Below are 14,156 nucleotides of genomic sequence, written 5' to 3' on the forward strand. Positions count from 1 at the left end.
CTTACCTCTTCTGGTCCAGCTTCACTTTCTCTGCTTCTCGGTGTAAGGCAGTGATCTAAGGAAAAGGCAACAGAACAGTGTTGGCTAGAAGACATTCAACATCCTACTGCACTAGGGGGTGCCCTATCCCAGGAAGTGAATTATTACATGGCTGCAGTCCCATCCACTCCCTCTGACAAGATTACATAGTACGTGCAAATAGCCAAGTCAGAATGAAGGTGGCACTCTAGAAAGATGTCAGAAAGGCCTCAGAACAAATTATAAAATCTCTATCACAGCCGCCTCTAGGATGCATGTTTGGTGAGATCTTTCCAAAATTCAACCCATGATCTAGGACTTGTACTGAAGATGACAGATAAGGGAACACACACCACCTCAATGATTAGTCAGCAAAATGTAGTTGAAAATACCCATTTGTCAGCCTCCATCTCAGACAATTAACAGGTTATTTTCCCACCTCCCACAGCTTTCATCCTCAAACTCAGTTTTCAGGGCAACATGAAGCAGTGGCTTCAAGCCTGCGGAACCGTGTTCACACTGATGAAAGACATTTCAGAAAAAGACATTTCCAGCCAGCAGACAGAAACAGATGCTTAAGATCCAGTACCGATCTTTTGAATTTAAGACCTGGAAATGAAAGAACAGTTAACCCATTCCATTTTTGATTTTCTAACATCAGTCCTTCCCCCAACTCCCCTCATGATACTCTCACTGCAGGATTTTAATGTAATTTGAAGAAACTAGCCCCATTTGATGAGTGGTTAGGATAGGGGGGATTGTATTTTCTGTGTGTTTGCATTTGGGATATGAACATGATTGCATATTCTCCCTACAACCCTTAAGCTGATGGTATCAGGTGTGGAATTCAAAATTCCGACCATGTTCAAAAACAGGTGGTGTAAGAGCTGAACAATGGGTATGTAGTGATCAGAACCAGGTGGATCTTGCTGACTGAGGTACGTGATTGGGCTTGTTAACCTGGGCCAACCGATAATAACAGGGCATGAGGCCCACGCTCAAGTTCCATCTACTCCAGAGTTGTGTAATAACATCCGAATAGATTGATTGGAAAAGTAGGTTAAATTAAAAAAAAACAAGGTGTTTAAAATTTCCTCAGTTCAGGGGACTGATTTCAAACTAGCTGGCCACAGCCAGTATACTGTGCACAAGTAAATAAAGGGTGACTTGGTGATGGGATACCGGCCTCTGTGCAGTTATTTCAATGGTGACAGGAGATAACACTAACTGCCTTAAGAACGCTGGCTTGAAACATTTATCGTGGAGTTGGGATAAGCATTTCTGGCATCATGCCTTTATTTGATCCTACTATCGAAGACTGGGCTCGGTATGTGGAAAGATAGTGATATTTTTTCTGGGCTAATGCCATTTGTCCAGATGAAAAGCAACTACAATCCTTCTGCGATGGCGAGGATGCTGGAATCAGAGACAACAGCGTGGAGCTGGAGAAACGCAGGCCAGGCAGCATCAGAGGAGTAGGAAAGTCGACATTTTGCGTCGGGACCCTTCTTCTGAACTGGAGAGGGGGAAGGGAGTTGGGAAATAAATAGAGGGAGGATGGGTGGGGCTGGGAAAAGATAGGCAGGGTGGTGATAGGTGGATGCAGTTAGGGGTTAGTGGGGATTGGTCGGTGGGTAGGATGGGGCAGATAGATCGGGAAGAGGATGGACAGGTTGTGTCAGGTCAAGGTGGTGGGGATGAGAGGGAGGTTTAGACAATGGGATGAGGCCGGGAGTGGAGAGATTTTAAAACTGGCAAATTCTACATTCAAGCCATCGAGCTGTAGGCTCCCAAGGCGGAATATGAGGTGTTGCTCCTCCAGTTTGCATGTGGCGTCATTGTGGCATTGGAGATGTCCCAGGATGGACATGTCACCAAGGGAGTGGGGGGGTGGTTAAAATGGTTAGCGACTGGTAGGTGTTGTCGATTATCATGTACAGAGCGCAGATGCTCCACGAAACAATCTCCAAGTCTGTGCTTGGTCTCACCGTTGTTGAGGAGGCCACATCGGGAGCAATGGATACAGCACACCAGGTTGGAGGATGTACAGGTCGGGGAGGTTAGGCCTCACCCGCAGCCTAACGGAGAGGTATGCCCAACTGCGGATACTTCACAGACTTTGGCTGATGTTGAATGCCACTATGCCCAGGCAAAGAAAGGAAGGTTTGGCGGTCATCTTTGGTGTGAGCAAGTTCCACCAGTATCTTTACAGATGGGAATTTGTCATAGTAACAGATCACAAACCCCTGCTAGGGCTACTGAAGGAATTCAGCGGTGGGCCTTTATTCCCAGCACGCACAAGTTAGAACACTGTCCAGGAAACCAAGTGGCTAATATGGATACCTTGAGTGCCTCCCACTGGCAGATACTTCACCGGTGGTGCCTCCCCTGAAAGAGTCCGTTCTAGTTTTAAACTTGCTGGACGGCCTTCTGGTCACTGCTGCTAATATCCGACAGTGAACACAAAAAGATTCCTATTCGAGCAAAATTAAACCAGCTGGTGGTAATGGGGGAAGACAGAAGGGCCATTGCAACCAGGAATGAAACCTTTCTGGACCTGGCAAGACCAGATCACCGCACTGCATGGCATGTTACTTAGGGGAGGAAGAGTGATTTATCCTGAGGAAAGGTGGCCGCCAGATACTGACTGAACTCCACCAGCGTCATCCAGGGGTTTCCAAGATGAATATACTAGCAAGAAGCCATGTCTAGTGGCCAGGGTTGGATACCAACATAGCTGTGTTGGTGGGGCAGTGCCCAGAGTGCCAACAAGGACAAATATTGCCACTAGCAGCAGCCCCACATTCGTGGGAATGGTCTGGTAAACCCTGGACTATGCCAGTCCTTTCATGGGCACAATGTTCATAGTCATTGTGGATACCCATTCAAAATGGTTGGATGTGCGTAAAGTCCGTTTGGCAAACTCAGGGATAATAACTGAGAAGCTGCAAACATTGTTCGCAGTACACAGACTCCCAGAAGTATCGGTCAGAGACAATGGTGTGTCATTCACCAGCAGGGAATTTGTTTATTTCCTGAAGTCGAATAGCATTCGGCGAATTAGGAAAGCTCCATACCATCCATTGTCCAATGGGCTGGCGGAAATAGCGGTCCAAATGTTGAAGGCAGGCTTAAAGAAGCAGCCTACAGCATCACTTGATACAAAACTGCCCCGGTTCCTATTCGATTATAGTACCACCCCTCATTCAACAATAGGTATAGCTTCAGCAGAGCTGCTGATGGGGCAAAGACTCCGCACAAGATTAAACCTGATATCCCCAGACCTGGGGTTAGGGCAGGGAAAGCGACAGCAGGAATGCCAATGCTGGCTGTACACCCCTTTAAGAGAGACAATTTAATTTGGGGGATGAAGTTTGGTGCCAGAACCATGGAAATGGCCCTGGACGGGTACAAGGTGAGGTGATCACGAGGTTGGGTACTATGAAATGCAAAGTTCTGGTAGGTGAGGTGGTCCTGAACAAATGTGGATCATCTGAATGCTGTTACCTCGCAAACTGGGCAGGAGCAAAACATGCCTGGCCCCTCAGAACAGTCAGAAAGCCTGTTAGAAACCATGCCTTCTCCCCTACGTCTAGTATTGAGGAAACGTCAGAGTCCAAGATGGATGCAGCATCGATATCACTGCCAGTGGAAGAGGAGAAGGTAACCCTCCTGAGATGCTCCACTTGCAAGAGATGGACTACATTGACGCTGCCCGTGTCAGACTCCAAATCAGTAGTACTGAACCTGGGGCAAAAATGTGGCAGAAAAAGCTGCCATGAAAAGACCAGGCCTACATCCCTGGACTTGCAGAGGGAGGGATTTAGTGATTGGAACCAGATGGATCTTGATGACTACAAAGTTCTTGATTGGGGTTGTTAACCTGGGCCAATCAGGAATCCCTGGCTGACCAATATAAACAGTGATTTACAATCTTCTCAGTTCAGGGGACTGACTCCAAGCTAGTTGGTCACACTGTGCACAAAATAAATAAAGGATGACTTGGTCACAGGATACCAGCCTCTGCTGAAACAGAGATGATCAGAAACTCGAAAGATTCTGGATAAATAACACAAAGTGCTTGCTCAATTGCTATTCATTAGTTAATTCCTCATTAACCATCAACTACCTTAGCTCGAGATGTTTAGCAATTCAAATTGATCAGAGGTTGCAAGGCAAAGAGAGAAAAATAACCGTGTGGGCAATATAGTCCCCACTTTGAAAAAATTTGATTATGTGATTAATTTGATCTCCTACAGCTGGACAGGCTGCACTTGGCTCACCTTCTCACCATTTTCGATTAGCATCCGGTCCCAAGCATTGACCTGCGTGGCCTGGTGAAGGAATTGTTTCTCTTGGTCCTCTAGCTCCACACTCCACTTGTTGATGAGACTCTCCAGCTGAGCATATGACATTACTGGAGGAGTACTGCAAACAGAATTGTCAGCAAAACGTAAACCATCTTCAGTTTAGATCATCTCTCCTAAGCCCAAAACTCCATCACCACAATTCAGTACAAAATACCCAAACATCCTCCAGCAACTGCAATCAGATGATGGTATGCAGCCTTCAGTTAGTCTCAGTTCCTTGACAGTTTTCTATTGATGAGGAAGTGACTGGATTCTGTAAATGAACATCGAACAGGAATAGGCACGGGGGCTCCATTGAAAGTAGAAAACAGGAATGTCATACCATCAAGCACGTGAACCTCTCCTAACCTCCATCTAATTGTCAGCTGCTTCAGTGACCACCTCTCCATCACGAAGTCAAATATGCAGATATTTGCTGATGACCGCACAACAATCAGCATCATTTAGGATGTCTCAGATACTGAAGCGGTCCACGTACAAATGATGCAAGACCTGGGCCGACAGTTGGCAAGTAACATTCGTATCACACAACTTGCAGGCAATGACCATCGCCGACAACAGAGACTAACCATCGCTACCCCCTGACATTCTAAGTGTTTTTGTCACCGAACCCTCCACTATCAACATCCTTGGGAGTTACCATGCACCCGAACTTAACTGGACTTGCCATACAAATACGCAGATTATTGACTAGGGGAATCCTGTAGTGAGCAACTTGCCTTTTGATTCCCCAAAGCCTGTCCACCATCGACAAGGCACAAGCCAGGAGTGGAATGGAATACTTCCCACTTGCCTGGACGAATGCAACTTTTAACAACATTCAAGAAGTTTGACACCACACACACACACACTCCTATCATTACTGGGCCATGAACACCCACGTGCTGCTGCGCACAGGCATAGTGATGGCAAGATGGTGCACCATCAGGGAAGTGAAAATCCAACAGCAATCTCATTCCTTCCTGTTCTGCAGGCTGGCTGAAGGCTTCACGTACCTGCTAGTAACGGGAGCAGTAGTGGTGGCGGTAGTAACGGTGGCAGTAGTGCCCACAGCAGCAGTGGTTGTGGTAGCTGTGGTGCTCGCACTGACAGCTGTTGCAGCAGGCCCTGGCGCCAGGGAGAAATTTGCTGGTGTCTTCAGCCCCAGAGAAAAGCCAGTGTTGCTGGTGGCTGCAGCAGCAGAGGTGGAAGCTACAAAAGCAAAACAGAGGCTGTTATCCCTTGCCACAACAACAGTGATTTTCTCTAACTCCATTCGCCTGTGCAATAAACCGTGTTCAGGCCAGATCAGCACAAGTCAAGACAGTCGAGACAAAACAAAGGCAGGTGATGGCTCAGGCAGTGTTAGGTTTTTAAAAACAAGGGCAATGGTTTAAATTAGGACTAGAAAGCATATAGAACAGTATTAAATATAAATTCAACCACTGAAAATTATAAAACTTCAACTGAGTTAAGATTAATTCGTACTAGCGCAACAGCTATAGAGGTGTTAGTTAAAATTAATTTATCCAAAATATTAGTTAGTTTCTAAAAGATAGAAGAGACTTTTTTCTTTAGGTAATCAATGGGCAGCCGGGACTGGTTGTAGCAATTCGAGCCATTTGGTAAGTTCATAAAATTTCTTGAAATTGAGGGGCTACGTATGGGAGATCTGACTCCAGCAGCTCCAGCCAGAACTCAGGTTTTCTGAGCTTGAAGAGCAGTAAAGTCACAGTTGGACATCCTGGAGGACAAGAGAGCTGCTTGAGTCACGTGACAGGTAGTTATGCAGTAACTTGGAATTCCCTGCCTTTTTAGGGGTTGAAGGGAAGAGGAGTAAGATTGAGTGTATGGGGTTCAGAGGTAGAAAACTGTTTCAGAAGGATATTGGACAGGCATGAGGGGGATATTAACTTGAAGGATGATTCAGCAAGGGAACAGGTTTAATTTATTACATTGCTCTACAAATAACTGGTGAGGAGTTGATGGGCCAAACAGTTCCCTTAAGTTAGAAAATTAAAAACTGAACAAAATATGTCACTTGAAGTGAGATAATAGTGCTTTAGGCCAGGATGGCCACTGCAGCAGAGTACTGCAGGCCAAGGTAAACAAGATAGTGCAGAGCTACAGGGCAGGGATATGGGGACAAATGATAAACCAATATTCTATATTTTTTAAAATTCACTTGTGGGATCACTAGCATTTATTGCCTGTCCATAGGTGCCCTTGAGATTCTTTAACCACTGCATGTTCTGTTGGTAGACCTACAGCAAAGCCCCACAAAGGGATTTTCAGCATTTTGATGCAGCAACAGTGAAGGAACAGCGATGCCCTTGTCCTTCTAGATGGAATTGGTGAAGGGTTTGGAAGATGCTGTCTCAGAATCGTTGGTGAATTTCTGCTAATGAATGTCAGTTTTGGAGGGAGTGGATGGCACCATATCCGTAAGGAATCAAATGGGTTGCTTTGTCAAGAAAGGGGTCAAGCTTCTTCAGTGTTGTTGGAGCTTCACCCATATAGGCAAGTGGGGAGTATTACATCACACTCCTGATTGTGCCTTGTTAATGGCAGACAGGCAACCCACTCAAGTTTCTGAGGAGTCACAAATGGCGCTGAATGTTGTGCAATCATCAGTGAACATCCCCGCTTCTCACCTTCTGATGGAGGGGAAAATCATTGATAAAGTAGCTGAAGATTGTTAGGACTAGGATACTACCTAGCAGACATGTCCTGGAGCTGAGATCACTGACCTCCAATCATTTCCTATGCGCCAGATAAGAATCCAACCAGCACAGAGTATGCCTCCGATTTCCACAGTTACCAGTTGTGCTGGAGGCTCCTTGATGTTACACTTCACTGAATGCAGATTTTATGTTAAGGTCTGTCACTGTCACCCCATCACTGGAATTCAGTACCTATGTTCACGTTTGAACCAAAGCTGGAATGAGGTCAGGAGTTGAGCTGCCCTAGTGGACCGAAACTGGTCGTCAGTGAGTAATTAGTCTGTCATTGTTATGGATGTGAATTTAGCTACATATTCTAGTTCCAAAAATCAAGATACAAGAGATTGAAAACCACTCTCAAGCCTCATTCCTCAACAGAGCATCTTATCGTGAAAACCTTACTCAAACTTTTAAGGTCTATCAACAAGCAGCTTGTGTTAAAATCCAACATTGCTCAATAAAAACTGAAAGAACTGCAGATGCCATAAATCAGAGACAAGAACTGATTATTATTGGAAAAGCTCAGCAGGTCTGAAATCATCCATGAAGAGAAATTAGAGTTAACATTTAGAGTCCTGAGGAAGAGTCACCAGATGTGAAACGTTAGCTGATTTCTCTCCAGAAATGCTGCCAGACCCGCTGAGCTTTTCCAGCAACTTCTGTTTATATTTCCAACACTGCTCTATTGGACAAGCAGGGACTCTGCTGACATTGGGGTGTAGGGACACCCATAGTAATATTAGGGAGGGAGTTCCAGGATTTTGACCCAGTGATACTGAAGGAACAGCAAGACATTTCCAAGTCAGGATGGTGTGTGGCTTTGTGGCAAGCTTGTAGATGGTTGTCCCATGTATGTTGCCTTTGCTTTCCAGATGGCAGCGGGTTTCAAGAGTGCTGTCGAAAGAATCTTGGTGAGTTGCTGCAATGTACTTGCACTTTTTGATGGTATATACTGCTGCTTCTGTGCATCAATATGGTGACAATCAAGTGGGCTGATCTGTTCTGGATTGTGGAGATAAAGATTGCAGATGCTGGAAGCCAGAGCCGATTAGGTGCGAGGCTGGAAAAGCACAGCAGGTCAGACAGCAGAGGAGCAGAAAAGTCAACATTTCGGGCCTTTGTCAGGACTGGGGAGGAAGAAGGGAGCCCAGAAATAAATTAGAGTGGGTGGGGCTAGGTGGGATGGTGACAGGCGAATGCAGGTTGTGGGTTATTGTGATTGGCCGTGGAGCGAATAGGTGAGTAGGAAGATGGACAAGATGGGTCGGACATGGGATAAGGCTAGGTTTGGAGGGATTTTGAAGCTGGTGAAGTCAGTTTTAAGGCCATTGAGCTGTAAGCTTCCGAAATATCAGGTGTTGTTCCTCCAGTTTACGTTTGGGCTCACTCTGACAGTGGGGGAGCTCAAGGATGGACACGTCGTCAGGGGAGCGGGAGGGAGCGTTAAAACGGATGGCAACTGGAAGATTGGGTTGGTTGATGCATGCAGAGCACAGATGCTCCACAGCTCAAATGCTCCACGAGCCGGTCCCAGAGTCTGCGTTTGGTGTCCCCAATATAGAGGAGACCAGATCGGGAGCAAAGGACCTAACAGATCAGGTTGTGGTCTCCTCTACACAGGGGAGACCAAACACAGATTCAGTGACCGGTTTGTGGAGCATCTGCACTCTGCACGCATCAACCAACTATCAACCCCCCCCCCCCCCCCCCCGCAGTCCTGACGAAGGGTTTTTGCTCAAAACATTGCCCCTCCTACTCCTCTAATGCTGCCTGATCTACTGTGCCTTTCCAGCCTCACATCTAAAGACTCTGTGGTGGGTAGTGTCGAGCTTCTTGAGCATCACTGAAGTTGCATTTACCCAGGCAGATGGAGATATTCCATCACCCTCTTCATTTCAGACTTGAAATTTGTCAAAAGGAATGAAACTGGTCAAGAGGCAAATTATCCACTATTGAACACCCAACCTCTGGCCTGCAGATTTATATGGCTGGTCCAGTTCAGTTTCTAGGTAACAGTAAGTCCCAAGATATTGATAAACATATGCATGATAATGGAATAGTTTAGGTTAGATGGGCTTCAGATTGGTTTTCACAGGTCGGCACAACATCGAGGGCCAAAGGGCCTGTACTGCGCTGTAATGTTCTATGTTCTAATGTTCTATGATAGTGAGAGATGTGGTGATGATAGCATCATTCAACTGCAAAAGGCAATGAATGGATTTTCTCTTTTTGGAGTTGATCATTGTCAAGACAGTTTGTGGCTCAAATACTAGTGTCACTTGTCAACACAAGCCTGGATGTTATCTAGGTCTTGTTGCTAATGAACATTAACTGCATCAGCATAAGTACTTGCAAATGGTGCTGCACATTGTACAGAGAACACCCCAACACCTTTTCTCATCATGGAATAGTCTCTGATGGAGCACAAGCATAGGGAGGTCTTACTGCAGCTGCACAAGGTGCTCATGAGACCATACTTGGAGTGCTAAGTATAGTTCTTAAGGAAAGATATTTCATTTGTGCAGTTCAGAAAACGTTCACTAGGATCATCCCTTCATGGTAGGATTGTCTTATGAGCAAAGGCTAAACAGGTTGGAACTCTCCTCATTGGAGTTTAGAAGAATTAGTGATGATCTCATTGAACACAAACGATCCTGTAGGGGCTTGACAGGGTAAAGGCTGAGAGGATATTTCCATTCATGGGAGAGTTTAGGACCAGAGGGCATTGTCTCAGAATTAAGAGGTATTAATTTAAGACTGAGATAAGGAGGAATTTCTTCTCTCAGAAGGTTGAAGTCTTTGGAACTCTGTGGACATTTAAGGCTGAAGCAGATTGATTCCTCTACTGATTAAGAATCTAAGGTCACGGGGGAAAAAATGGCAGAAAACGTGACAAATGTTGGACGAGACATAATCCTACTGAATGACGGAGCGTGCTTGAAGGGTCGAATAGACCAGTCCCGTTCCTACTTCTTATGGTCTTTTAAGCAGCTGAGAAAGATTCAGCCCAAGACACTTTCCTGAGGAACTCCTGGTGCTCCTGACCAGGTTGACAACAAACAGTCCTGGCTTGGTACATCAAGACAGACTCTAATATTTAAAGGGTAATACTAAACTGCTAGTACCTATTAACCCATTAATGCTAGTACCTATTAATGTGCAAAAAATGAAGCCGAATACACAGACTCCTCTAAATCAGCATTATTGACACTCTATGGAATCTGATGGTGGAAAATTAGTCAACTTTGTAGGGTTTGCATTGTATCCATAACAAAAGGACCACGTTTGTTCCATTGTATCCATTACAAATTGACAGCAAAGATTCCACAATAGCATTTGTACATACCCAGGCTTGCAGCTGTTGTGATGGGCAAGGCTGTACTGGTTGGTTTAAATCCAAATGGAGAAGTTGTAGCAGCCGCAAGAGTAGGAGTGGTACCACTGCTCACTAAACACAAACAAAACAGCAATCAAATGTACTTCTCATAGGGTGCTGCAGCTGTACAGGTGATTGATGAGACCCACTTTTAAAACATTGCATACAATTCAGGTCGCCCTACTATAGGAAGGATGTTGTTAAACTTGAGAGGGTGCGGAAAACATTTATGAGGATGTTGTCAGAACTGGAGGGCTTGGTTATGGGAGAGGCTGAATAGGCTGGGGCTTTGAGGGGTGACCTTATAAGAGGTTTATAAAAGTATGTAGAGCACAGGGTGACTAGCCAAGGTCTTTTTCCTTGGGAGGAAGCATCCAAAATGAGAGGATACAGGTTTAAAGATGAGAAGGGCAAGATTCAATTTGGACCTAAGGGGTAACTTTTTCACACAGAGAGTGGTGTATGTATGGAACGAGGTGCCAGTGGAAAATGGTGGGGCAGGTACAATTATGACATTAAAAATGCACCTGGATGGATATGAATAGGAAGTGTTTAGAGAGATATGGGCCAAATGCTGCATGACTGACTGTAGGTTAGTGAGAAATATTAAGTTTAATTTAATAAAAATATACTCAGAACAAAGATCAGTAATTGACTTTAAAGCCAGTGTTTGTTTACTAAACTGTTGCATGTACAACAACAAATGTGAGCTTGTCTCACTGAGCCTTTAGTAGACTGGCTGAACATTTCTGAAGGGGTCCATGTAAATTCTTCACTCAAGGTGACGCATATTCATCCTGGGGATTGAATAACTTCCACTTGAGTAAACAAACTCAGAATAGCAGAGGTTAGATACAAAGTAAGTCCCTCCACACTACTCAAAGGAAACCTATTGGTATTTCTAATGCCCGAATTGTACACTAGGCTGAGTTTTATACATTCCTTTATCTGTCCAGCTGCTGTTTTCTCTCTCTCTAGGCTTCATCTCCACCTATCGTTTGCTCCACCTTCAGCATACACACCAACCTTTTCCCAGCTACAATCAGTTCTGAAGAAGGGTCGTTGGACATGAAATATTAACTGTTTCTCTCTTCACAGATGCCGTCAGACCTGAGTTTAAACAATTTGATTTTGTTTCAAACATTCCTCTGCTTCGAAAATCTGTTGATGACTTACATGGAAAGCCAGTTGTCGCTGAAGTGGCAGGAGGTACTGAGCTCACTACTGAGGCAAACAGAGTTGGCCCAGCTGTTGATATACCAGTTGAAGTTCCTGCAAGGGAAGAATTGATTAGCCCTCGTCTGTGGCAAAAGTGAATTTCTTCCACATTAATGGCACCATAATCAGATTTTGCAATTATTCTGGTACTTAAGGGTATATTTCCATCACCTCCAAGTCAGATCTTACTACAGGACTCCGTCTGCCTCAGATATTCATGATTGGTCTTTGCTCATGACATGATAACTTATTGGAAATCACCCAACAAGAAATAATAACAAATAAAGCATTAAAATGAGCATTGGCTGACTGCCACGACTCTGAGAACTAATGATCACAAATAAGGAGATGGCTGATGAACTGAATGAGAATTTTGTTTCAGTTTTCACTGTAGAGGATATAAATAACATCCCAGAAATACATGTAAATCAGGAAATGGTAGGGAGGAAGGAAGTCAAAGTTACAATCACTGGGAAGTGATACTGAGCAACATGTTTGAATTGTTCACCATCAGATTTGAATTGACTTCAAGAAGAAGTGGCTAGTGAGATCGTTGATGCATTGGTTTAATTTTCCAAAACTCCCCTGATTAAAGAAGTTTCCATTAGGGTGGAAAATAGCAGACAGACAGTCGTTCAAAAAGGGGAAGAGAAAGCAAAAACCACAGGTCAGTCGGCGTAACATCTTCTTTTTATTTGTTCATGTGATGCAGTTTTGCCAGCATTTATTGACAATCCCTAGAGGCAACTACTGTACGTCTGGAGCCACATGTGGGTCAGACCAACTAAAGATGGAAATTTCCTTCCCTGAAGGTCATTAGTGAACCAGATGGGATTTTGTGACAATTGACAGCAGTTTCATCACTGCCATTATACTAACCTTTGATTCCAGCTGTTTTCATTAAATTCAAAATTTTACCACCCGCCACTGTGGAATTCAAATCAATATTCTCATGTTAGCCCGAGGTTACTAACCCAAGCAATATTATCACTGTGCTACTACCTTCCTTATCTGTCATTAGTTAAATGTTAGAAGGTATTGAGGAAGCTAAAGCAGGTCGGTTATAAAAATTCAAGGTAATCAGGTAGAGTCAACATGCTTTGTGGAGTAAAATCATGCTCAACTAATTCATTGAAGTTCTTTGAAAACGCTGTGGATAAAGGTGAACCGTGGGAAGTATTTTAGATTTCCAGAGGTATTTGATAAGACAACCCATCAAAGGTAATTGCAGAATATAAAAGTTGACGGTGTAGAGGCAATATATTGGAATGAATAGAAAATTGGCTAGCTAACAGACAAAGAGCAGACATAAATGGTTTATTTTCTGTTTGGCAAAGTATAACAAATGATGTGTCTCAGGGGTCAGGGCTGGGATCTCAACTGTTTACAATTTATATGAATGGCTGATGAAGGCACCAAAGATATGGTTGTCATATTAGGTGATGACACAAATATAGGTAAGAAAATAAGTTGTAGAGAGAATACAAGGACAGATTAAGCAAGACAACAAAGATCTGGCAAATGGAGTGTAATGTGGTAAAATGTGAAATTGTCCATTTTGCTTGGAAGAATAAAAAGCCTATTACCTAAATGGAGAGAGTTCGGTGAACTATGAAATGCAGAGAGATTTTGGTGGCCTTTTGAATTGTAAAAAAAATTCTTATGCAAGGACAGAATGCTAACAGAATGTATTAATTTAATGCAAGGGGAATTGAATGTAAAAGTAAGGAGGTTATGCTTGAGTTATACAGGGCACTGGTGAGACTGTATCTGAAGTACAGTAGCAGCCATCTTATTTAAGGAGGAATGTAAATGCATTGAGGTGGTAGTACAGAAGGTTTACTCAACTAATACCTAGAGTGGGCAGGTTGCCTTATGAGGAAGGTTTGGATAGGCTAGGCTTGTATCCACTTGAGTTTTAAAGAGTAGGAGGTGACTTCATCAAAACATAAAAGATCCCGAGGGATCTTAACAGGGTGGCTACAGGGTGAGTGTTCTCTCTTATGGGAGAATCTTGTCACTGGTTATAATCAGGGATTGTCCATTTAAGGCAGAAACAAGGGCAACATTTTTTCTTCTCTCCAAGGGTCCTGAGTCTTTGGAGCTCTGCCTCTAAAGAAGTAAACCCTTTGAACATTTCTAAGTCAGAGGTAAACTGATTATTAATAAGCAAGGGGTTGAAAGGTCATCTGGAGGTGTCAAGAATAAGGAACAAATGTATCCACGATCTCAGTGAATCTTGGACCAGGCTCAATCAGTATATTTCTGCCTCAGGTTCATATGTCCATACGTTCACATGCATTGACACTAAAGTTGGAGAGCAATTTACTTTAATCAGTTTTTCCAAGAGGAACTTTATTCTGTGGTACAAATTGAGGACTAGAGCCATGGAGAAAAAGTTCCTGAAGTGTGTTCAGGATCACTTTCTACAATGGTATGCTGAGGAACCAACTAGAGAATATGCAATTTTAG

At 43.9% G+C, this 14,156-nt stretch overlaps 1 protein-coding gene across 3 annotated transcripts in view; it reads right to left on the bottom strand.

Moving 5' to 3' along the window:
• The window catches only part of nup62l (nucleoporin 62 like), a 47,368-nt gene that overhangs the window by 23,241 nt on the left and 9,971 nt on the right, over positions 1-14,156 (bottom strand). For all 3 annotated transcript variants that reach the window (XM_048605100.1, XM_048605102.1, XM_048605101.1), the window contains exons 5-9: positions 11,643-11,738; positions 10,437-10,538; positions 5,384-5,579; positions 4,302-4,446; positions 6-55 (exon numbers count right to left, since the gene is read on the bottom strand). In XM_048605100.1, coding sequence (XP_048461057.1) covers positions 6-55; positions 4,302-4,446; positions 5,384-5,579; positions 10,437-10,538; positions 11,643-11,738 — 589 coding nt within the window. The remainder of the gene's footprint in view (positions 1-5; positions 56-4,301; positions 4,447-5,383; positions 5,580-10,436; positions 10,539-11,642; positions 11,739-14,156) is intronic.

This window comes from Rhincodon typus, chromosome 14, assembly GCF_021869965.1.
Source record: "Rhincodon typus isolate 14 chromosome 14, sRhiTyp1.1, whole genome shotgun sequence".
In the NCBI taxonomy this organism is placed as follows: Eukaryota; Metazoa; Chordata; class Chondrichthyes; order Orectolobiformes; family Rhincodontidae; genus Rhincodon; species Rhincodon typus.